At 33.9% G+C, this 27,014-nt stretch overlaps 1 protein-coding gene across 4 annotated transcripts in view; it reads right to left on the bottom strand.

Annotated features, from left to right (window-relative positions):
• Nucleotides 1-27,014, bottom strand: part of LOC136039160 (tyrosine--tRNA ligase, cytoplasmic-like) — an 82,903-nt gene that overhangs the window by 53,589 nt on the left and 2,300 nt on the right. For 2 of the 4 annotated variants that reach the window (XM_065722670.1, XM_065722696.1), the window contains exons 1-4: nt 20,956-21,114; nt 12,355-12,600; nt 9,687-9,902; nt 3,072-3,369 (exon numbers count right to left, since the gene is read on the bottom strand). In XM_065722670.1, the coding sequence (XP_065578742.1) occupies nt 3,072-3,369; nt 9,687-9,902; nt 12,355-12,594 (754 nt within the window). In that variant the 5' untranslated portion in view covers nt 12,595-12,600; nt 20,956-21,114. Of the gene's footprint in view, nt 1-3,071; nt 3,370-9,686; nt 9,903-12,354; nt 12,601-20,943; nt 21,115-27,014 lie in introns of those variants that run through there. The other 2 variants (XM_065722687.1, XM_065722679.1) reach the window with 2 other exon arrangements.

The raw sequence follows: 27,014 nt of genomic DNA, 5'->3' as shown, positions 1-27,014 counted from the left end.
ATCCAAACGCTACTGCTTATACTCATACCACTACTGCTGCTACTATTATTACTACTTCTACTATTACTACTGCCACTAAAGCTAAGGCTACTACTATTAATTCTGATGCTACTACTACTATTGCTGCTATTGAAATTAGGGATATTAAGGCAAAAATTTGGAATATATTGCAACTGTACGGAACTAATCGAAAAACACTATGTCCATACAGTTTGTCAAGAGGACGCATCTGAAATGCTTCAGGAACGGTTGATGGTATTAAGTGAAAAAATTCAGCGTCTGTTGAAGGGGATGTTGAAAAAACCAAAAGTATTATGCACATGCTGCTACTATCGCTACTACACAATCCAAATCAAAACATACTATGAGCATGTAGATGTTCAAAAAGGGGAGAAAGCAATAACTTAAGAACGGCTTACATATGTTAAGTTAGACCTTTAAGGGTAAGTTGTGGCGGATCTCGAACTAGCCAGAATGCACTACACGCATACTATTAATACTACCGCTACAATTAGTATGGCTCATGACGATACGGGTATTAAGGTGGCAACTTTTAGGGACCGTTTAGGGGGAGTTTCAATAAAAAAAAAAATATATGTATGCAGGTTTTCAAAAAGGGCATATGATCAACATCATATACAACTAATGTATAGAAATTAATTCAAAAAAAGCTTTTCCACAAAACATGTTTTTCAAAGAAAGTAAAGAGCTTCATTAAGCCAAATGTTGCAAAGATAAAGTCAAACAATTTTGTGAGCGCAAAACTACAACAAATCAAAAACAATAAATAAACAAAACTCAAATCGTACAGAAATTACAATGGAATCAAACACAGAACAAGCAAAAATTAGCAAGAGTACGGCTGACAGCCCCCATGCCTTCTGAAGATCAGGACATAATTTGCGCTTTACTGAAAACAAACTACAGTTTAAATGTTTTCTCATTTTTTTTTAAATAAAAAGTTATTAAAACTTTTTTTTATAAATATCAGCATATGTATGCTAAACTGACAATCCACGGTAATTTTTTTTTTCAATAAATTGCAAATTATGTCCTAGTCTTGAGAACGCATGGGGGTTGTTAGCACTACGCATGTTAATTTTTCCTCGTTTTGAGTTTGACTGTTATTTATTGTAATTTCTGTTCATTTTGGGTTTAATTTATTTATTGACGATGATTTTTGGTAGTTTTACGCTTGGAAGATTCTGCTCGTATTTGGCTTAATGGAGCTCTTTACTTTCATTGAAAAACTTGTTTAGTGGAATGTTTTTTAAATTATTTAAATCCAAAGAGGTATTTTAAGAATGACGGCACACGAGTAGTTATGGAACGAAACTAGTAATCCGGATACGATCAGGCTGGGACACAGGGCTGGGCATAAAACACATTCAATGAAGGAGTTAATCTCAAGCACGCAATTGTTGACAGATTTATTTAGCCTAAAGAAAGCACTGGCATGAATAATGGAAAATTCTTACGGCTGACGCATGACGAATCTGGGATGCAAATGCCCTCACTATTGTATTTTTTAGAGGTGAAGCAATGTCCCAGATACTATTTAAGGACGCGTTCGCACAATACCATTTCCTTAACATCTCATTAGGAAAGCAATTTAATTACATAAGTTGTCTGGAATAAGCTATATCGCTGAAATGGAAAACTTTGATTCCATATTTGTCATTAAATCATCGTAAATAGCCTAATTTAGTACCTTTTGCACAAAATTAAAGACAGGGCAGTAGAAATAGGGAACTGTATTTCATGCCAGTGTCATTGTACCATACAAGAATTCTCAATAAATTCAAGTCAAATCACATAACAGTCCTTAGTCGGTCAATTTTGTTATCACAAACATGAATCAATTAGTCAAAAGTAAAGAACAAAAAAGGTACTGGTTGAAACTAAATCAATTCCGCAACAATTTACCAAGTTAAAATCTAAAACTTTCTTGGATCTTCACTGGTAAAAAGCAAGAAAACAACTGCGGTATGCTGCAGAATTCCTTTGTTAAATAATACTTGAAAAAACGATAACAGGCACAATCCGGTAGGAAAAAACTACCAGGCACACAAAAAAGTCTGAGCCTTTATCAGACGGAAACTGATCATACCCACAAATTCGTAATTTGGCTTTCCCATATAAAATTTTGCAAGTATCACTAAGATTCCGAAATTTGGATACCAAATCATCCAGTCTTCAACTGTGTTACGTATGATTTTCCTTATCTCACCCAAGTTAGTTCACGTCACATCTTTAAACGACAAGCTTTTGTGTTTTGATATTGAGCTAGAGTAGCTTCAAAGGCAGCGTAACTAACTTCTTTCCTAGAAGGCCACTCTCGTGCTAGAAGTTCTTCACCAATTCCTCTAAAACTTAGATCAAAAGCAAAGAGGCTAAAATTTTAAGATACCCTCCATCTGACATGACTTGGCAGCTACCAATGACACAAACTTCACAAAATTCGCAAACACTAACACCAACTTGGCAGTTGTTAGATAGCAATGACACATATTATTACACTATTTAACTGATTCTCTTGCTCTAGGGCCAGTTCCTTCAGTTGCTATTTTAGTAGAGAAAGATACGAACTCTTGAGCATTCGATCTTTGAACCAATCTGAAGTCCAAAACCCACAGGCAGTAGCAAAGCATTTCAAGAAATTTTACAATTCACTACGGATGGTGAAATTTTGGGAATCAGCTTTGACAGGTAATGTCTCGGTATAGGTCGGAATGTATTTCTATTTTATAACCCGTTGGCTTCCAGTTTTGGGATCAAGGTTTATTTATAGGTAAAATTACCTAATACAGTAAAAACTGAATCATAAGCTTGACTTTGTACTTCGTTTGAGCTCTTTATTAACCTTTGACCTAGTATTTTCTTTTCTTTATTTATTTTTCACCTAGCTCTTTGTTGATTTACAGGAATAGGTGAAAAATAAATAAAAAAAAAGAGGAAACCAGATCGAATTTGCAGAGTAAAGTTTCAGACAATATATGCAATGTAAAAAGAGAAGAAGAAGAAGAGAAAGAAAAGTAAATAAAAACAAAGGTAGAAAAAAGAAACATTACCAGGATAAAGAAGGCCAGACAATAAAGGGTGATGAACTTGCTTGACAACTTCAGCACCAGCTTTTTTAGCATCATGTTCGGTCACCAGACTAGCCAATTTATAGACATCTAAAGTGTATTCTCTCGACAATTGATACTCCGTACCTTGAACAAACTTCAGTTTTTCAAGGGAGACACCAAGGGCTTTCAGCATGGATTTTATGACAGCCTCATAGTATTTAGTCCGCAGTTGTAGCAATTCCCATGGCGCTTTCATGTTATCAAGATAAGCGTGCAGATCAGCAAATAAAATCGTAACCTAAAATCAAAATTTGAACAGACTGAACGCAAAATTAAAATAATCAACTTCTGTTTTGTTTTCCTTTCTGGATCATGGGTATTAAGTAGGGAGGAGGGCTCTAGATTTTGAAAGGTGTTTTTTCAGATTTTCACAGAAAGCACTAAATTACCCCTCTCCCTTGATTTAAAAAAAAATGTATTTTCCGTGTCTTCATTTAAAAAAATAAGAAATTAAAAATCCTAACCCACCTATCCAATATTTTTGTGAGTTTGTATTTCTGTTCTACTGTACCATTTCTTAAAAAATAAGGCGAATTTGGCTAACAGTTACATAGCTGTAGCGCAGCTCTTAAACTTGGTAATGCACAGTTCATGTTCTTAGACATGCCCTCTGGTCGTGATTAAAGAGCAACAATATTGACAATTTGTGAAAACAATACGCACAAAAATGTGTAATTAAGATGAAGAAGAAGAGTAGTGAAGTCATAAGCCACAACCTGGAAACCTTTTTACAATCTGAGCTAAACAAATCAACACTTTTGGTAGAGAATTCTTTTCCTAAAAATATTATAAGACGTAGAACTGGAAATTACAACATCGTTTCAATGACATAAGCGAAAAAAGACTTGGCTGTCCCATTTGTCAGCGGGATGCAAGAGCCTTCCTAGGCCAATTCTTCAATCCCCATCTGAAGACTTCTGAATAAGAGAAAATCCATATTTTTATATTATACGAAACTGTTTCAAAAGTCAGCACAAGTTTTCACAACTGCGTAGACTAACTATCACGACTACAACTACTTTAGGAGTAATTTTTTAGGGTGAAATCCTTAAGTTCCCAGTGATCCTGCAGATAACTCTAAAAAGGGCGATCTTTCAGGTTTGTAAATATATTAGTGAAGCAGAAAATAAAAAACGTTATTTAGGCTTGCGTTTTCTTTAGTTGCAGTGTTTTGACTTTTAGGAAGGGGATGGATAATTATTTATTTTTAAGTTATAATATTATGATGTGTACTCCAGATTATAAATGTGTTATTACCTACGGCAACTCATCGCAACACAAGCTACCTGCATTCCAAAGGTCTAATAACGGTACTCCTTCACCCTACTCTGTTCAGGTTTATTAGTTCGAGTTTTTTTTTTCAGATCTTCATCATTCCAAGATGATTCTGCATAAATTTTCACGTTTCTAGCTTGATTAGGTCGGTTTATTTTATAGTTCGAAAAACAAAACACACGTATTGTATTTTTATGGTTAAATATAATATCAAAAACCACCTCCCTCTAATCAATGTGGCTTTCGGCCTTCGAAAATATTCCCTGACGTCACGTACCTCCTCTTACCCTACAGTTGGCATCTCAAGCCTTCAGCCATCGCACACTTGTTACGATGATGTTACATTCCCAGTTTTTTTGTCTTTTTTCTAATCTGTTTTTGTTTATAATTCTTGGATATTTCTAGCATATTTAGACTCTCGGGGTTCCAGAATTAGCATGTGTTACTTTTTCTACTTCTAGTTTGATGAGTTCAGCTCACTGTTAAGAACAGAGGAAAAGTTACACCTATAGACACATCTGTTTTTTACTATTATTAATTTTATAATTATTAACAGACAAGCAGACAGCCAGGTTTAAAGTTCTGTAGCCAACAAAGAGTTACCTTTATAGAATTTTTTCTCCTGGCTCACATCGCTAGGGCCTTTGGCCTCGCATAAAGAGCCTGACATCTCTCATGATACCACTCACTACTGTCAGTAGCTTAGGCCATCACCAAACCTGTGGTTGTTCTCAAGACCACTATAATGCTGATTTTGGGCTCTTTAGTGTACATTGTTCTTTCGTCATTTCACAAAGCGGGAGGTCCATGAACACCAAATCAGGTTTTTTCACCTCTTTACGCTGGCTAAAGGACTTGGACATAATTGTCACATATCGCCAATTAATGAAGCAAGGCATATCAGGTGCCACGCACTTATTTTATGCAGAAATTATGCAGGATGTAGACAGAGCTCCATCTCCTGGGAATTAGCTTCCCACAAACCTGTCTTGGAACACCCACATCGATCAGATGAGAAAATCCTGGACAAGGAAGATGGGGTTACTTTTGGCCTCAAAAATCTTCTCCCGCCCAACAAACTACCTTCTTTACAGGACTTGTATCAGACATATCGCCAAATATGGATGCCTATTGTATACTGATACCCCTGAAACGCTCTTCGACCATCTGAAAAAGCCAAAATAGGCAAATCCCCCTAAAAGGAAAACCCTTTTAGGGTTTTCCTTTGGCTAACCCTTCCTTTTCCTAAAAAGGAAGGGTTAGCCCAAGAGTCGACTATCTGAGGAACCACTTCATTCGGTATCCAGCTTGTAATGACCTTCCTGGGGAAACTTTCGCTGAGAATGTCTCTGTTGACACCTTAAAAAAAATACAACTGACATTTACAGCCTCGAAGAGGAAGGATGTAAAGGCCTACCATACTACAAATTATCTGGCGCATAAATTGGAACATAGTGAAAAGTTATATGAGCAGAAATATACTACATTTAGTATCAGTTTATCACAAATTATGCTAATTCCACGATTGAAAGGGAAAGTTTGGTAGGGGAAATATCTCCCCCATAATCGATGCCAAACCTACGACAATATAAAGGTAAACAATATTACATATTCAAATGCTACACTAGTCTAATTTTTCCTCTTGATTAAAACAGTAGTTGAGTTATACAGCAAGAAGAAGGAAAAAACTGATATTGCTTCATAAAACTAACTTGTTTCAGAAGAATTGAACAAAAAGACTTCAACTGAGAAAAATTAAATAAAGTAAAATTGTTTATCTTCTTAATTTTGCCTTAATAAACAATATGCTTCCCGGGGATTTTTCCTTTTTTAACGAAAAACGATCGAACTGAATCATTCGAAAGCACAGTTGCCTGTTTAAGGTTCTAAACCATACGCTTTTAAGCTGTTGTACATCTTTGGTTTGTGGAGCAGAAATAAACGGGGCATTATGATTGTTTTCTAAGAAACCGAGGCAAGACTTTAATCAGTCACCGAGACAGTTCTTTAGATAAATCATATAAATGAAAAATTTACAAGGCTGGTTGAGCCATGTTTATATTGTCAGCCCACTATAAAAAGGCAAGTTTAAATAACCGCTTCTATTCCCTCCAAAAAATAGACAAAAAGAGAAAACAAAATACTTTTGGACATTCCACGACTCAAAAGTAAATTTGAAATACGTTATATGACATTTCTATTTACTTTAGGCTTTAATATCACCTTTTGTTGTTTTCAAAAACTCTTTTTCTTGAAATCATTTTTAGAACTAATATGTGATAATAAGAAAAGAAAAAATTTCGGACATCCCAAAATCCAAAACTATATTAAAAATCTTTTCTCAAAATTCACATCTTTTACTTAGAATGAAAAATAAATTATTCTGAATTCAATAGGCGCAATACTACTTTTTAATTAACTGACAAGTAGAAATTTGAATAAATATCCTATTAAAGACAGAGAAAAATATTTTTCTTATAAATCAGCGATTCTCAGCCTGTGGTAGACTGCCTGTAGGGGACTACGAATTCGATACGATAGTACCGTACAAATTGTCATATATTCTTATTACTTACTTATTACTGTGGCAAAGTCCATTCCTGATATTTCAAGGAAGGATTTAATATTGTTGGTCTCATTTGCAACTACGTACAAGCGTAAAACAGCTTACCCCCTAAAATTATATTCAAAACTAACTTTTAAACAAGCTACAGAAGAGTTAAGCGAGTGAAAACCCAATCAAACATAAAAAAATCATGTCAATCAGATGAATCCATCTCATTAGCATTTAAACCTAACAAAGATAAATGCGTATTTTTTTAATAAATAATTGTTTGTGAAAAAACGTTATAATTAGAGTAGACTATATATAGCTACAGTATGTGGCACCTTTGGGAAAAACACTTGGCATCCTCAATCTTTACTAAATCATGTTTGTTTTTAACTTAGGATAGAAAAGTCCACAAGCTTTTCAGCAGTTTTCCGTGGTCCCACCATACGAAAACAAGAAAAAGTTTGAGAACCACTGATTTGAATGAGTTTCATAAAGCAGTGGTAATTAGCCTTAAATACAAGCATCGACTGTGTTTTTCTTATACATGTTTACATCAAATTTAAAAAAATAATCGATCACTCTATGAATCTTTTGAAACTCGGCGTCAATTTTAAATAAAACTAGTATTCTGTGAAAAGTTCCAATACCAGGGCCATATCCAGAATTGTTGTTCAGAAGGGGTATTTTTCAGGGGTGCAAGGAAAATTAAACAAAAAACTAAAAAAGAGCTAAGAGCTCATATGGCACTTGTGACAAGGTCGGAAGAGCCAAGAGCTCATATGGCATGAGCTCTAGCAAAAATTCTAAGAATCAATAGATTGATTTGAAAAGGAAAATCAGAGGTTTAATGCCGGTCGGGATCTAAAATAAGAGCTGTGAGACACGAAGTCCTTCTAAATATCAAAATTCATTAGGATCCGATCATCCACTTGTAAATTAAGAATACCTCATTTTTTTCTAGTTTTTCCTCTCCCTTCAGCCCTCCAGATGGTCGAATCGGGGAAAAAGACTTTATCAAGTCAATTTGTGCAGGTCCCTGACACGCCTACCAATTTTCATCGTCCTAGCATGTCCAGAAGCACCAAACTCGCCAAAGCAATAGACTCCCCCAAAGAGAGCAGATCGAGTCCGGTTACGTCAATCACGTATCTACGACATTTGCTTATTCTACCCACCAAGTTTCATCCCGATCTCTCCACTCTAAGCGTTTTCCAAGATTTCCGGTTTCCCCCTCCAACTCCCCCCAATGTCAACAGATATGATCGGGATTTGAAATAAAAGCTCTGAGACACGAGTTCCTTCTAAACATTCAATTTCATTAAGATCCAGTCACTCGTTCTTAAGTCAAAATACCTCAATTTTTCTCATTTTTCCGAATTAACACCCCCCCCCCCCAAAGAGAGTGGATCCGTTCCAATTATGTCAATCACGCATTTAGAACTTGTGCTTATTCTTCCCATCCAGTTTCACCCGATCTCTCCAGTCTACGCGTTTTCCCAGATTTCGTTTCCCCCCTCCGACCCCCTATCTCCCCACATCCGATTCAAACTGAAAATGAAGCATCAGAGACAAAAGATCTTTCTATATATCAAGTTTCATTAATATCCCATCACCCATTCAAAAGATAAAGATACCCGAATCCCCCCCATGTCACCGGATCTGGTTGGAATTTAAAACAAGAGCTCTGAAGCACAAGATCATTCTAATTATAAACTTTCATTAAGATCTGACGACCTATTCTTTAGTTACAAATACATCATTTTTTCCGATTTTCCGAATTGCCCAACGCCCCCCCACCCAAAGAGAGCATATCCGATCCGGTTATGTCAGTCATGTATCTCAGACTTGTGCTTAATCTTTGCACCAAGTTTCATCCTGATCTCTCCACTCTACGCTTTTTCCAAGATTTCCGATCCCCCCTCCAACTCCCCCAAATGACACTGGATCCAGACAGGATTTAAAACTAGAGATCTCAGTTACGAGGTCCTTCTAAATATGAAATTTCATTAAGATCCGATCACTCCTTCGTAAGTTAGAAATATCTCATTGTTTCTAACTTTTCAGAATTACCCCCCCCCCCCAACTCCCTCCCCCAAAGAGAGCAGATCCGTTCCAGTTATGTCAATCATGTATCTAGGACATTTTTCCAACCAAGTTTCATCTCGATCCCTCCACTCTAAGCGTTTTCCAAGATTTTAGGTTTCCCCTCCAACTCCCCCTAATGTCACCGGATCCGGTTGGGATTTAAAACAAGAGCTCTGAGATACGATATCCTTCTAAATATCAAATTTCATTAATATCCGATCACCCCTTCGTAAGTCAAAAATACTTAATTTTTTCTAATTATTCCGAATTAACTGTCCTCACACTCCCCCCCCCCCAGATGGTTGAATCGATGAAACGACTATTTCTAATTTAATCTAGTCTGATCCCTGATACACCTGCCAAATTTCATCGTCTTAACTTATCTGGAAGTGTCTAAACTAGCAAAACCAGGACCGACAGACACACTGGCAGAATTTGCGATCGCTATGCGTCACTTGGTAAATACCAAGTGCCATAAAAACGAAATTTTTTTGTCTATATTCACTTTTAATTCGCTTTTATGGGTCACACCACCATTTGAGGGAGGGAGGGTGTTTGGGGGGGAGGGATCAACCTCCCTCCTCCTGGAATGGCCTTGGCTTTAACCCGCATCTCAGTTTTTAGAATAAACTAAAATTTACCTCGCATCCAGCCTTCAAAAAGTCAGCAATTTTGGACATTGGCAAAAAGTAAGCAACATGTGGCTTCCCTGTTGTTGCAGTTCCCCAATAAATCTTCAAGTCTCTTTTTTTCAATACCTCATCTAACTTATCTTCACCAAGCACTTCCTGCAGATTTCTTGTTATGAGGTCCTTCTTATCTTTAATTGTTAACGAAGACCCATTCTCCAAAATCATCTAAAAGAAAATTACACAAAAAACTTAATTTCACAGCTTAACATGCATTAAGCTTTTTAGTTAGATTCAGGTTAAAACTAGTCAAATAAACCTTAAAATAGTGCATACTAAAGTGCGCAAGAAAGTTTGTACAGCCCGAAATCTCAAGGCATTAAGAACAATTCAAAGACTTCCTATATTCTTAAAACACTATCTATAATTTGGTCTTCTCAACTGTATGGAAATCCATCCTCAGGGGGGAAGGGCTAAACACACCTCCACCCCCTCTGAGCCTTAAATAAATATTAATAATTGCACAAGAATATCCATTTATATTATCTAACGGCTAAAATATATGCTTTCCACTGGTAGCCCCAACTAAAAAAAGATTAACCCCCTTCCTTCCAAAAAAAATCCAATGGTACTTCTTGGTTATATGTATGTCATATTTGTAAATCATTTTTATATCTTGAATAGGCTGAAGTTTTAAGTCACTGTATATGCCGGGCATTATAATTTTTTTATTTATTTACGTATTAGCAAAGTTTCAGAATATTGCCAATGATAGAGATATTGTTTCGGCCAATAATTTATTTTTCATTTCTTATTTAGCAAGTACTGTCTCACTCTAATTTTTAAAACCTTCTATTCAAAATCATTTACCAATAAAAAAGGATTTCAAGTTCGATTTTGTTCCTAGGTGGAATCTGTTTGCTTAGGAAAACTCCATTCAACACTCCATTTACACATTAAATAAAAAAGTTACATTGCAATTTTATGTTGTTTGTGTCTAAAAATGAGGATTTACAATATCAACTTTTTTTTATCAGAGTCGTAGTTGATATTACAATTAACAAAACACACTGTTTGAAATCTGAACTATTTTCAGTAATGAACAAATGACAGCTCTGGCCTTAAAAGGCTAAAGAAATTGGTAGCCCTACTCCTGCAGAAAATAACAGCATAAAACTGTAATAGATTTATACTTAAATGGTAACAAACGAGCAAAACTTTCGACTCAACAGTCTGCAGTTGCATTCGTTTGATTTTACACACCATAACATACTAATTGATCAAACAAAAATAATTGGCATTTGTTTTGGCCTGTTACAAAGTTTTAGGGAAATAACATAAATCAAAACGCTTATCTACAGGGATTTTGTATAACTAGAGACGGAGGGGGAAATAGACTGAACCATATTTGCAATAGTTTAACTATGAAAGGCAGGTAAGACCTGGACTACTTTAAATGATGACATTCCACATAATCGGCTTCTAATAAATTTGAAACTTATAAATAAAGGTCAAAATTAAAGATATTGTAGAAAAAGGCACCAAGCTTTAGCTAAACTAACAAAAAAAGATTAATTCAACTTATCAATGCAGTATTGTTAAACAGATCTTGGCCTGCGTTTAATTTTTATTGGTTTAACATAGGCCGTATGTAAAATTTTAAATAAATAGATTATTTGACTACAAACAGAGTACCCCCCCCCCCCTCCTCCACATACACACACACACACCTGTGCTCAAGATTTTTTCAAACAACTTCTTCCTGATCAATATTAGTGATAAAATAAGATTTAAAAAAAAGAAGAAATTTGAAATGAAGGGATTGAGGTTTTGTTTCCTATTTCAAGAATCATTTTATTTCAGCTATTTGCTAAATATTTCCCAATGAAAAGCAAGCGATTGCAAGTTCTATTTTCTCCCAAAGTGAAATATCTCAAAAATCACAAAAACAAAAGGAAAAATATTGACATTTGAATTTTTGGCATTTATTCAAATATTTTGAGTGCTATAGAGCTTTAGAACTATAGATGTATACAAATTTCCCTCCCCCATAACAACTTCTTCTAGAAAAAGAAAACTTAAAACGGTTCTTAGAAGTGCAACTTTTTTGCCTCTCCACCTGGTATAAAAATTCTTTAATAGCCTACCCTTCCCAGATTTCAGTGCACCCCTGTTTATTTATAAACATTAAACATAAATTTTATAAGCATGAGCAGTTTGATTCCTTTTTTTTGTACCTGATCAACATCTGTGGTGAAGTTAAAAGATAAAAATGGAATCTCTTTAATGAATGAATTGCTTTAAGGTCAATTCCGTTTCTTAGTCAAACCTTTTACAAATAACAAAACCAAAACAAAAACCATATTTGAATTAGAATGTTAAAAATTTATCTGAATAGTCTGAATTCCATATGGTTTTACAGCTATACCTACACATAGAGGGGGGCCAAGATTTATCCAAAGTACTTCTGCCAAGAATAACAAAAAAATTCACTTCAATTATTTCATGTTTTCATGCAGCAAACCCCCCCCCCTCACATAAAAAATGCCCTGATGCCCAACTTCATTACCCCTAAGACTCAGATGTTATTGCATCCATGTTAAGTATAAACATCGGTAATCTATTTATTAACTACAAGAAACATAGAACCGACACGTATTAAAATAGCAGTGGCATTTACCTTTGATAAAACTTTGTTTTGAATAGTTTCGAACGAAAGGCTATTTTTTGAGGTTCTGCAGCTTGGATAACGATTAAAAATATGTTGAAGCCACCTATTTACATGAGATGGGTTAGGAAAAACTAAATCCTTCAACTGACTGGATAAAATTAAATCTTCTTCACAAGGTATGTGTCCACCAATATATGAAAATGACTCTAAATGCTTATTCAGGATGGTTTTGAATTCTTCCAAGTTCATAAGTACCTGAAAAAAATCAACTGAAATATAAATTCTATTTTAGGGCCAAAACATTAAGTAAAATTTAAAAAAATGTTGAGCAATCAACAGATTTTGGTGTTAAAAAGATGCCCCAATTCCAACAAATGCCCAAATATTTTTTGACAGCCTAGATGCCAGTAGTGTCTGAGATTTTCATTGTAATATCCTTGGCTATAACTAATATACTGCAGATATGTCCTCTTGGCAACTAGTATGCAGATGAGGTCTGTAAGTTTCAGCTAAATACACTTAGCCATTCCTGATATATTGCAGATATGCCCTTTCGTCAACCTGGATGCACATAGTATGTTTCAGATAAGTCCGTCCGCCTCCTCAAAATTCCCTAAAAATTTCCACTTAATACACCTAGCCGTTGCTGAGATATTTCAAATATACCGTTTTAGCAACATGGACGAACATAGTGTTTTTCATTCAATTTTACATTCCACTCAACCTCCCTTGAAAGTTTCAACTTGATATTTATAATTACGTTTGAAATACTGCATATACTCCCTTTTAACAACTTGCATATACATAGTGTCTTTTAATTTAGTTCAACATCGCTCTTAACAGTTATTGTAAGCACCATTATAATGGCCTTAACCTTTTTGGGCATCCAAGATCAACCATACCCTCCTTCTCAATAATAACACTATATTTAGACAATGGGTAATTTTTTGAAATTACAGCCATTGTACCTGGTGCTGTGGGGGGTCATGCCAAGTCAGGACGCACTGTTACTGGATTGTTCAAACATCTTGAACAAAAGGGCTATCTCAAAACTTTGATCAAATATCTTAGGGCAGCTAGATAGTACAAGGGAAGGCTGGTTGCCCTTCAATCACTTATGACGCTTAAACAGGGCACTAAAGCTTTCAGTTTCCAATCAGATAAGCACCTTCCTAAGTTTCAGCAACAATGTCTCCCATAGAAAGTGGCCTGGGAAAAAATAAATAAATTCTACACTGAAGCCACACCACTCTTTACTTAGGCACTGCTATTGTGTTGTCAAAGAAATGTTGGTGGGTGGGGAGCAGGGTGCCACAACAATGAAGAAGAGATGATAAATCCTGTAGACTTTGTCTAATGGTCTCAAATAAGGTTTTTTACCTGCATTCAAGACAAATTTACAAGTCAGACAGACATTTTACATTTTTATGAGAATTTTTACCAGCATTTTTATAAACAACTTAGTGTGAAACTTTTTTTTTGAGGGGGCACGGGAGAGGTCTTGAACCAGCCAGTCCCTCCCTCCTGGATACAGCCCAATGCATCATCGTCTGAAATGTTGTTACATAATTTTTACTTATGCTGTAGTAAAACCTGTTTTAGTTGCAGTAAAGTCATTGAGCTTGTGTTAGAATGAAATTCCACCCAAGGTGGGATTATCAAACAATTCATAGTAATAAACTGTAAGTAACTAAAAAATGTACCAACAGAAGCGTCGTTTTGACGGTGGACAACTGCCCCACCCCCAATAATTTGGAGGGGAAAATGTGATATAGTCCATGCCCCTTGACTATTCGGACATGGACCCCATTTGGCTCCCAATTAAAATGATGGAGCTATACCCCTTTGTGCCAATAGTAACCAAAACTTTAAGAATATTGACTCTTGGAAACAATATATACATAACATAAGGAAACGAAACGATCAAAAATGGGGTTTTTAAAGGCCACATGAAAATACTGAAGAAAACAAGGAAAGCGAATATTTTGAGAGAATAACCACCTCTCTTGTTCAGCGTGAACAAAATAATCTGATCAAGGAAAAAACAAAACCAAAAAACAAGCGCAGAAAGTACAACAAAACCAATGAAAAAAAAACGCCAAAGAATTAAATAAAATTGAATAAAAGACCAAAAATTAAAAGAATTAAAATCAAATATCTAACAAACAAATAATAAAGTCCTCCTTTATTAAATACCCTATATTCTGCCTCCCTTTACCTGATACTAAGCAGCATACTCCAGGGATCTGCCCTTGAAATGTCCCTCCACTCCAGAAATTTGCTCATATCTCTCCAAATCATCCTTGCAGATGACCTTACTCCACTCATACCCTCCCCAAACCCCCTTTTATTCATATTTCTCCCAGACACAAGCCCCCTTGCAATTCTGATCCTCCACATGCATACAAGGAGTTGCCAACTGGTTCAGCACTCCATCCACCATTAGTCAGAATAACACTATCCCTCTCCTCATGACAGTCTCAACCCTACTTCCCTTTCCCAGCACCATCTTGCCTTCCCATCCCCCCTTTTTCCCCAATATCAAGAATCATACCTATTTTACTTCTTGTTAGGTTTGACAGTTCTTGCATGAGAAAATTATCCTGTAATAAATCCTAACTGTTCTCCCCTGCTATCAACTGGAAACCAGTTTCACCTTTCTCATCATGCTTCATCTACATCCTTGTCCTTTTCAGCACCTCACAGCACCCTACATAGGTTGCCCCTTACCCTGCCTTTCCAAGGTTCCATAACACTAAATTAAAACCCTGCCCAAGAACTACTCAAACTGTTCAACTGTTGCATGAGCCAAATAGGTGAAATAACTATTCATAGGTGGTGGAACCTTGTTTTTGTTTTTTTTTTTACTAAGAGTTTTGTTCCAAAATTATTCCTGTCCCTAGTTCTAGTTTATCTCAGTATGATCAAATTATTTGGATAATTATCAAGTTAAAATTTCTTTCCATTTCTTTAATATTATTGAATTAGCCACCTTCTACTACTTACCAAACCAAAATATTGATGCTAAACAAAATTTATCCATCAATTATGGGTAAGTGCTGACTTTGTTCTTTCTAAGTATAAAAATGCTGGACTTTTCTTAGTTGGTGATGCCAATGACCTCAAGATGGATTCAATTTCCCCTCTTGTAAAGTAAAACAAACAATTAAAATACCAACTACTAGGGGAAACACCTCTTTTTATGTCATTCTATTTCCCAATTAGGTGGCAGTTATTAGCATTCCCTGCTTTTGACCCTCTCTTCAAAGTGTTCAAGTTTTTTTTCAAGTTCAGATAATTTATTAAACATAATTACTATAAATCACACACTACCTTCAACTGCACGAAAGCCCAAATGGGCTTTACACTTATGGCTCTTACAACCCTCTTCAAAATTTTAACCTTCTTTCTTTTGGTATGTGGCTGAATACAAAAGACTAGTCTGCTGCAATTTGGCTAAATGAAATATATCTTTCATTTATGACAAATTTTTTAAATCCTCCAGTGATAAACAATTTATTAATCAACCTATAAAAACACTCCAGTAAGTTGAAAAAACTAATCTTTTCATAAATGGTAAATTAGACAAGGCTAATAAACAAAGAAAACCACTAAAAACTAAATCAAACAACAATTTGTTACTCTGCTAGATCTTACTCCCTAAATAAGGTCAAAGAACTGTTTACTAATAAACCAAACAATTTTGTATTCTGAGGCTGACATGTTGTGCAATAGAAATCTTGACTAGTTCAACTTTGACCAGCCTATGTTCAACCTTTGGCCTATTTAGCCATTGCATTCAATCTGACTATGGGTTCGAAAATAAATAGAGTAACACAAGTATTTAACCTTATTCTATTATCATTCTAATGTGAGAAATACAGTAAGAATATACAGTAAGATTGCATTATCAATTACCAACAGATGATTTTTTCTGTTCTTTCCCCTCTATTTCTCTGTCTGAGATCAAAAGAAGAACAGGGAAACTAAGAAAAACAAGTGTTTGCCCTTTGGATATCTCATTTCCTCTTATTAGTGCTTTCAGTGACTTCATTTCAAAGCCCTTGTCTGTCCATTTCAACAAGATTACTAAGTCTGAGCAATTTGCACAGAAATGGAAACAGGGTTTCATAACCCTATTAAAAAAGGAAGCTGGAAAGGCCAGTTTTCAAGGTGTTCCTCTTATTTTTCTCACTTCCATCTTCTTGAAACTGTACAAAAGATTCCTTGCAGAATGGCTAAAGGAAAAAAAAATCCTACCTCTTACTGACCTGAGGAAACTTGGAAATCCCAGTTCAGGTTCTACCTCCCATGTTTCTCTTATCAACTCCATTGGTAAAATTCCCAAAAAGTATAATTCTTGGCTAAATTTAATTCCCATTGACCTTCAAAAACAATTTGACTTTGTCAGCCCAGTCCAGAATGGAATAACCCAATGTACTCTCCTAGGTCCCCTCTTTTATCAGTTATGATCAATAGCCTCACTAAGAAAATTCCTGACAGATAGAAATTTGTCATGAGCTAATGAATGTTGAAAGCTACTACAGAAATTTAACAAGCAGCCCTATGAGCATCCTCAATGGCATTGCAGATGATGCCCTGGACTAAGATGTGAGAATAAATCTCTCTAAGTTCATGACAATACCACTATTTCCTCAAGCCCCTGTCCCATTTTCCTAACTATATCATTCCTGAAATTTCTGTAAACAATTTTAAATTACTCAGTATAACACAATTTCTTCTAATTTGAATTAAGATATCCATGTGTTTATCTCCTCCTTAGCTCCTGAATAAATTTAGCATCCCCCCTCCTGCTCTTAAAGTATTTATGCCTTCTTTGTCCATCCCCATTTTAGATATAATTGTCCAGTCTGGCACACCAGTTCCAGTTCCAAAAATTGTAGGGAGGTATATGGACTAACAACAAGTCCTTTCACCTCTTTGACTTCTTCTTCAGAAAAAAAAAAACACTGGCAATGCCAAGGAAGAATCAAAAACAAAATAAATCCATCCAAAAAAGAGCCAGACAAATAATTTTCAAAGAAGGTAAGGTTCTATACTCCCTTCTTCCAAAAAAAGAGCTAAATTGGAAACACATGAGTAGGCCTACAGTTTAGCACCCTGGCATTTCACGGCAAGAATAAAAAAATATATCAATCTAAAAAGAGCCTGACAAATAATTTTCAAAGAAGGTAAGGTTCTATATTCTCTTCTTCCAAAACAAACTAAATTTTGCATTTTGCAAAAGAAGCAATAGAAAACCCTCACATCAACACTCCTCCCAAAAGACACTCCTTGTCCAGATTCCAAATCCATCAGGTTGTTTCTTAACCTGCTCCCATCTCATGCCACATTTGCTGCTTTACCTCCAGATCTGAGAAAACCATTGTCCTCTTCATTATAGATAAAATAAGCAAAGTGTCCAGCCAGTTTCCCTCTTTTATTATTTGGCAATGGTGCTGCACATGTTCTATATTTCCTTACTTATTTTTCCTCTTCTATTTTACTCAACTTTTTTTTTAGTTTACTAATTATTATTTTTTAATTGATTTTTAACTAGTTTTTATCTTTTTAACTTGCTCTGACATTTTCAAATTTAATTACTGACTAATTTTTGTCTCACTAATCACTGACTATTTATGATTTTTTGTCTCTTGTGTTTTTATTTATTGATTCCAAAATACAATTTGGCACTTTGGGGCTTGTGATAGTATTTTTTTTGCAATAAATATCTTATCTATGGTTGTCAATTTGTTGCTCAACTTTAAGATATGAAAGAACTTTTGTTCTTTATATTACAGAATCAATAATAATAATAAACAAAAAATACTAATCTGCTGCTTGTAATTTGTGTATGTTTTTTTTCCTCTTTTTATGCTTTCAATTACCATTTTAAATTTACAAGTTTTATTTATTTTTATTGTTTTGACATGTCATGGCCTGTATAGGTTAAAAACACTGATGATTTGACAGAGCAATTTTGGAATCACTGTGAAAACTTTCCTTTAAAATAGGATAAATCTACTTAGTTATGACTTGGAACACCATCTCTTGAAGTTGTCATTATGTTGTGACAACACAAGACATGGACATATCCAGATAAATAGAGAATATTCAATTCAATCAGTTTTTTGTTTTCAACACAAAATGAGCTCCAACAATTTTTTTAGTTATGTAATGTTAAAACTGTTACTACTTGGTTATTTTTTGTAAAAACACTGGGATCAGCACCAATACATCAAAATACAACTGATCTTCTCTAAAATAAAGCAATACTGGCCTTTTCTTGATAAAAGCAAATTAAAATGACAGCTAATTATGTATTGACAAAACTATGCTCCAAGTGTCACACATTCTTGTCTGGTTTAGTGGAATAACAGGCCAACTAAAAATGTTCCTTCAGCTGAATTTGAACATAGATATTGGCTTCTACCAAGGGATTTATTTCTTTTGAAAACAACTTGTAGCAACCTTGTCAAAATTTTCAACAAGTAAAAACAGTTAAAAAGTGTGATTTTAAACCTTTTTTATCTTATTCTGTTTCTTGTTTTATCTCCAAAATATGGGCCTAAATTTAGCCAGGCTAGTGATATGCCTAATTCTTTTTTTTATAAACATTATCTTGGCTTTCAGATGTCAAAAATGACACTATTAACCCAGCAATATTGCTATGACTGAGAAATATTATAAATCTACAAATGTTTTGCCAGTTCACAGAAAACCCAATTTCTGAAATACTTGCAAATACACATTGCAAATCTGTTCATCAAATAGCATCATTTTTTTCAAATCTGATAGCTATGTTTTAGATAAAATCAAATAAAATTATGTTATCAAAAATGGTTTAGATACATGAGTGAAAAAATGGCATTGATGTGATTAATTGAAACTTGCTACATACTATAAAGTTAGAATTTCACCATTTCTAGTCTTTAAGTTTTATATAGCCTAGAGCTGAATGAGACCATTATCAGGGGAGGGATGAATTGTCAATAAAACAAAGAAAACCATATAAATTAAAAAACATTGGGAATCTAAAAATATCCTTTTTTTGTTCTAGCATGTCTTTTTCTTGAAAACTGCTATTCTAGACCAAACATTTGCCCAAGATTAGGTGCTGTCCAAGCACTAGGTGTCTTACTCAACCTTAAGAGATAGGATCTAGATGACATCTTTTAAGGAAATTATGAATAAGATATGGCTGGAAAGTTAGTTATACTCTAGAGACAAGACCATGGAGATATCTTCAAAGGGTATAACTTATATTTTATGTCTAGATTAGCCTATTCCTAAAAGTTATTTTCAACACACTGAATTACTTTGAAGATAGCTTACCCAAAACCATTCATGTAAAATTCTGCTACTTTGTTGTTTTAAGTTAGGCTAGCTTCAGCCTAATGAACAAATAGGGTATAGATGTATGAGCAGTCCACCATGTAAGGATACATGTTAAGAAAACAATTCTTACTTTATAATATGCACAATAATCCTAGCCTACTTAATTTTGCAGTGAGAGAACCTATATCTTTACTTCCTTCCTTGTTTTCCTAAGAAATTCATGAGTTACTTGAAGTTTAGGCTATAGGCTATATTAATAGAGTATAGGCTACACCACCCCCCAATATGCAAAGTGGGAGTTGCATTCTGAATCTAAATATATGGTAACCTCTGTTTGCATCACAGAAGAACTTTGGTACATATATCACTGTTCATGTTATTGACTTACCAATAAAGTGAACATACCATTCAATGCCTTTTTGATGATTTTGATGAATATAATAATTACTTCTATTGCAAATTCAAATTTAAGATTTCTTTTTAGATATTAAAATCACAAAATTTTTAATTAAAGTAGGCTATGAGTTATCATTTGTTTTTGATAAAATAATACTAGCCTATAGTTTCTCAGTCCTGCTTTCTTGGTTGTTTTTGACAAAATTATACAACATTTTCTCAATGCCAAAATTATTTATAGTTAGGTTAGGTGAAAAAGTGCTTGAATTTGAATTTTTAATAGAAGCAATTATTATATTCATAAAGAGCATACAAAAAAGGCATAAAGTGGTATGTTCACTTTAAAGGCAAGTCAATAGTATGAACAATGACATATTTACATGAACTTCACCCTTACCCCCATGATGTGCAAATATATACCCAGATTGGATATAGGCCTATTTAGGGGTGGGATAAAGTTGATGTAATATACAAATGAAGGTTATATTTATATTTAGAATGCAATTTTGGGAATATATTTGCATATTAGGGGGATGAGGGTATATATTCTGTTAATAGCCTACACAGGTTCTTACAAATTCAGTAATTTCTTAGACAAAGGGAAATATAAAGAAAGAAGTGAAGACTAAGGTTCTCTGTCTAAAAATAACATATATTAACTAGGATTAATATGCATATTATGAAGTAAGAATTGTTTTCTTAACACATATCCTTATATGGTGGACTACTTATACACCTATACAACAAATAGTGCAAACTAGAGGCCTAAAATAGCCTAATCTACTTCCCTAAATCTAAATTTGAGTTACCCATTCATTATAAAAATTAGGCCGGTTTATTTTTTATTAATGAGTGGCCACTTACCCAATAGCCTACCTTTTTTCACAGATATTGCAATCAACTCATAAATAAGCCTATCTTCCACCAAATATGAATCTAAAATTCATAACTAACAAAATTCTAGGAAATTCGAATTTGGTTCCAATTCTGTAAGAATGGCCTCTGAATCACAAGGAAGTTTAACAAATAGGCTCTGAGCGTGTTCCAGCTGAGACAAAAAGTAACTAAAAGTTACGGAAAAGTTACTAAAAGTAACTTTTTCCGTTCCAGCTGAGGCTATTTAGCAGCTGGAACGACAGAAAAGTTACTTCAAAGTAACTTTTTCAGTAACTTTTGCTAAAGATAGTTAACGAGCATCTTTAGTTAAGTAACTTAACATCATTATCATCACTACAATAATATAAAACTTTTATGATGGCTAACAAACAAAAGTTTGAAGACTATGAGCCTTTATGCAGTGAAGAGAATGGAACTGCAATTGTTCAAAGAACCAGTGATGGTAAACAATCTTATTTTGACCTTAAAATGATTTTTAATAAAAAATTCATTGGTAAAGTTCAAGCATTAATGTGATCTGCTGGGCATATCTAGAGAAGCTTGGTTGAATAGTTTGTTGGGGATGAAGTCTTCAGGTCTTGCTTTAGGAAGCTTCTAATTAAATTCCTGTAATCCTTGTACAGTTGCTAGCCTATCCAAAGTCAGTGGTAAATTGTTTTGTAGAGATGGCATAGCCTAGAGTGAGTAAGAGGTCTAATTGTCCAGAAAAAAATGTATATAGTTCAATCCCACTTGACAGAAAGAAACACTGTGTTACTCTGGAAGCTGATTTAAAACATTCAATGATAATTACTTAAGCTAGCCTTGGCTAGATTGAATCCTGTAATTCATTGAAGTTCTTCAAAAAACTTTTCAGTTTATTGGTAGCCTGTAACAACTTTTTAATATTAATTTTTAGATACATTTGAGCCCTCCTAGCAAAGTTTCTTGTAGGCTACTCCTGGCTTGAAAACCTAAGCTTAGGAGTTTAAGGCCTGGTGTTGCTGTTATTTTGGTTGGGATTAGGGTCAATGGTGTGACTCTGTAAGCTTAGCCACAGTACATCTAGCTATAATGATTAGCCTACCTGGAGAAATTTAGAAAAAAAACTAAAGAAGAATCAAATGTTTTTGCACTCAAATGAAGAATCAATGTTTTGTAACACTCCCAGCTACAGACATTGAATCAGGATATCACTTGCCGTGCAATACTGACAATTGGTCAGCATACCATTTTTTTCCTTTTTTAAGTAGGCCTAACTTCTTGCTACATTAGAAAATAGGGTCAAAACTAGTAGGCTTTACAATTATGCAAAATAATGCAAAACTCAAACCCTCATGTATTGCTATCAAAATAGGAATTGAGAAGAATTGTATACATCAATGCATAACAAAAAATCTAAGCTATGCATCAATATGGTTGTTAGGTACTTGTGTATTATTCAGAACACACTCAATAAGTAAAGTTAGGTTCTTTTGTGAAACAAACTATGATGCAATTACATTTAAATTAATATTTATACATAGAGGTGGTTAGGTTAGGTATTTGATATAATGCACCCCCCCCCCCCTTCCCCTATTGTGCAAATAAGGTTTTGGAATTTAGGCTAAGAGATTGGTTAGATAAAGAGAAAATACTGAGTCCAGTACAAGTGGGATTCAGATTGACATTCAGCACTATTGACCATATTTTTACTTTGGAAATATTGAGATGGAAAAATGGTTGGCTATTTGTATCTTTTTAGACCTGAGAAGTGCTTTTGATTCAGTAAATAGGAGGTTGTTAATTGAAAGCCTGTTAGAAATAGGCTTGCCGTCTTGTTTTTAGCAATAATAGCAGCTATGTATAGGAGGGTGAAGTTTGTTGTAAAGGTGATGGGGAAATTTTCTAGACTAGTTATGTCTCATTTGGGTGTGAAACAAGGATATACTTTATCCCCAAAGCTTTTCTCCTTGTTTGTTAATGATTTAGACAGTTTTATGAAAAAATAATGGAGCCCCATTTGTATCTTTGGATTGGTTCAGGCTATCATGTATATTATTTGTAGATGATATAGTAGTAGTGGTGGTAATTTCAACTATTTATTCCACAGCCTTTCTGATTCAGGGGTCATTCTTAAAGAATTGGGACAAAACTTAAGATTTAGTATAAAAGGCAAGGTATTAACAAGGGGACAAACCCCCTCATATACATAATAAAAAAATATAAGAGTATAAAAGTTTGTTATGTAAGTTAAATCTTAAGTTATGTATATTTTTTACTAATAAAAACGTTTGTTAAAAATTAAAATTTCTAGTTGCCTTTTTAAGTAACCAAAAAGTTGGAGGGCAACTAGGCCTCCTTCCCCACCCCTTATTTCTCAAAATTGTCTGATCAAAACTATATTGATTAAAAAAATTAATATGCAAATTTCATTTTAATAATTTATGTGCAGAGAGCCAGAATCAAAAATGCATTAATTCAAAAATGTTCAGAAATTAAATAAAAAAAAATAGTTTTTTAAACTTAAAGTAAGGAGCAATATTAAAACTTAAAACAGACAGAAATTACTCTGTATATGAAATGGGTTGTCCCCTCTGAAATTCCTTGCTCTTTATGTTAAGAGCACAATTCTACTTTTTAAAACAATTAAAAACTTTAGTGTAGAGATTTAGGGATTGCAGAGGGGACAACCCATTTCGTATACAGAGGAATTTCTGTTCATTTTAAGTTTTAATATTGCTCCTTATTTTCAGTTTAAAAAACTAGTTTTTTTTTATCTTTGTTTAGGGATTAAGCATAGGGAATCATGTTTGAGGAGTTAGCTTGGTAAGAGTTTATTTATGGGTGTTTTTGAATTCATAAAGTGTTTGAAAGTTTGTTTGCTTGTTTAAGTTGTTTGCAAGTTTGTTTGCTTTTTTAAGTTGTTTGGAATTAGGTGCTTGTATAAAGTTGCATTTGTTTGCTATGGCCTGCAGGCTTTTTTGCAAATAAATCTTATCTATGACATTTTGCCTTTTTTTTCAAATAAATATAATACAGAATTTGTAGAACAGACAGAGAAGTTGAACAAATAAGCAGAACAATAAATGTGTTTTTGAACAATAAATGTGTTTTTATTCCCTTCACTGCCTGTGTCAATAGAAAAGCCAGGGATTTACTGTTTTCATTCCCTGGAAATTAGTCTTATACCTGGTTCCAAAAGTGAGATTGAATTTGTCAAAGCTTGGAGGTTTATTCCTCCTGTCTGTTAAAAGAAAACAGATGCATACTTGAAGTTTTGTTCATTTCTATCTTACATTTCATGGGCATTCATGGTATTTCTTCCTTTATTAATTATGGTATTTCTTCTTTTTTTCAAATAAATATAATACAGAATTTGTAGAACAGACAGAGAAGTTGAACAAATAAGCAGAACAATAAATGTGTTTTTATATTCCCTTCACTGCCTGTGTCAATAGAAAAGCCAGGGATTTACTGTTTTCATTCCCTGGAAATTAGTCTTATACCTGGTTCCAAAAGTGAGATTGAATTTGTCAAAGCTTGGAGGTTTATTCCTCCTGTCTGTTTAAAGAAAACAGATGCATACTTGAAGTTTTGTTCATTTCTATCTTACATTTCATGGGCATCCATGGTATTTCTTCCTTTATTAATCTGTCTTGTTTCTTTTCTGCAGGATTTTTTTTGTCTCATTTTTAGAAAGATACAAATTTTTATTTACAAATTACTTATACTAGAAGCACATTTTCAAGACTTTGACCTAACTTAGGATCCCTTGTTCTAAAGGCATGATTGAATTTCTTGAAGCTCGAAATTTCTTTTGTGGCAAATTCAATGGTAAATATTTAGTTCACCCTTTTTGCAACTTAATAGTGGTAAAATAGGTAAGATTGTAAATTTTTAGTGACTGCAATATATTTCACCTATTGCTAATTGCAGTAGAAAGGAAAGCCACTGGTAAGGACCCCCAAAGAATTATTTCAGATTATTTTAAAAAGGCTTTACTACCCATAAAGCTGGCATAACTGGAGAAGGGGCTTCTCAGGAATTAATGACTTTAAAAGCTATACATTATACATAAAAATGCACATTTTTATGCAGAAAGGCAGCAAGTTATTTATTACTAATCAACTACAGCAGGTATATCTATTGCTTTCTTTAACCTTCAATAAAGATAAAATGCATGCTGAAAACTGAATGCTCTTTGGAAACTTTCTTTAGACACACTAATTGTGAGATGGATATCAACAAAATTCCAACAGGGTTTGTATATACTTAAGATTTACAAACAAGCATATTGAATGCTTAATTTTGTGATATCCTAATCTCTAAACAGTAAACTAGATTCCTTACATTTTCTAATAGTTTTCCACCAGCTCATTTCAGAAAAATCATTTGTAATGACAATACACCCTTTGCTTGGGTGGCCTGGCCTCTCCAAAATGAAAGACAACTGCTAGTAGGCTAAGTTAGTTCTACTTAAAATTTGCTATATGAGTTAAGGTATCACTGAGATGGATTATGTTTTTTGCCGCATTTTTAACTGGATTATGAAGCCCATCTCTAAGTTGAACAAAAGATGAATTTTATCCATCTTTTGTTGGTTTCACAAGGATTTTAGTTGAACTTGAATCCTTGTGAAAATGGCCCCTAAGAAACTTTTATAAGATATTAAAAACTTCAGGGTGAAAAATGAGTTATTAAGGAGAAGGAAGCTACCCTCATTTATGAATCATTTAAGAATTTACTGTAGCTATTAGTCCCTGACAAATCTTGGAAACACAAACTTTAGATGTCAAGTATAATAAAACAAAGATGTTATTATCCTTGACATTGCAAGTTACTCAGAATTACAATGGACACCACCAAATTAAGTATTTATGTTTGCACTAATTTATTTTAAATTCAGAAAAGCAAGTTAATGTTTACATTCCATCAGAAATTTGTAATTTTGCAACAAGCCAACAGCTGCATCCATAACCAAAATGATAAGATGCTTATCAATGCATTTCTGAGGAAAATAAATATTTGATGGGACAATTTTCTGCAGGAAAAATTCTTCACAAAGAGGAAATTCTTGCTAGGGAAAGTTATGTAATTTGATTTCCCCTCCACAATACTCTGCTCTTTATGCTACAGTTTGACCTTTTGTCTTAATTCTGTAACTCTTGAAACACAAGGGCCATTTGAATAAAATCAGAAACTTTTAAGTCCTAAAAAACTATTTCTATGTAATATAAAGAAATAACAAATTATTGGCTTTGGGTGAAACTAATGTTACCAGATAGTACACAAGAAATTGGGTAACATCATTCTTTTCCAAATTGGGTTTTGTTTAAAATAATATGTATTTTTCAAGAAAATCCTGACATTATGGGAATGATGGGAACCATTTTTGGAATTAACATATCAAATAGCATGAAACTTGGCAAAATACTTTATGGAATTTTCAAAACTGTAATTTTGGAGGCCAATGTTATCTATGAGTAAATTTATAAATGCCAAACCTGAAAAAATTAATTCCAAGAAATTAGAAGTTTATTCTACAAAGACAGTGATAGGTGATGTAGCCTATATGATTATTTCTGCTATTTAACCAACATTCTTTCTTGGGAAAAAAGAAAATAACTAAATGAAAACCATAAAATAGCCTAAACTCAAAAACATAGTCAGATAAAGAATATTTCTGCTATTTAACCAGCAAAACAAAATTAGCTAAATAGAAAGCATAAAACAGACCATAGCCAAAAGCCAGGAAGCAAAAAGAGACTTGTTGGTTGTACAGGCTGTCAGGTATTTAGTCAAAATGTTCCTATTGGGTTAGTTGGTCTATACATATGGTAAACTTTTTCTTCAAATATGCACATCAAAATAAAGACTCACAATGATTGTATACAAGATAACATCTTTTTATACAAGATGATGAATAACATCATAATCGCAGGTTACAACAATAAATGACTTTGTAGCAAAACAAAATAATGTATTTTTAAATAAAATCAGAATCCTTTTTTCTCGGTCCTAAAAAACTGTTTCTATGTAATGAAAAAAAATTACAAATTAATAGTCAACATAATACT

Source organism: Artemia franciscana, chromosome 2 (genome assembly GCF_032884065.1).
Source record: "Artemia franciscana chromosome 2, ASM3288406v1, whole genome shotgun sequence".
NCBI classification, from domain to species: Eukaryota; Metazoa; Arthropoda; class Branchiopoda; order Anostraca; family Artemiidae; genus Artemia; species Artemia franciscana.
Note: the sequence above shows the minus strand (reverse complement) of the source record. Positions and strands in the feature narration are given on the sequence as shown.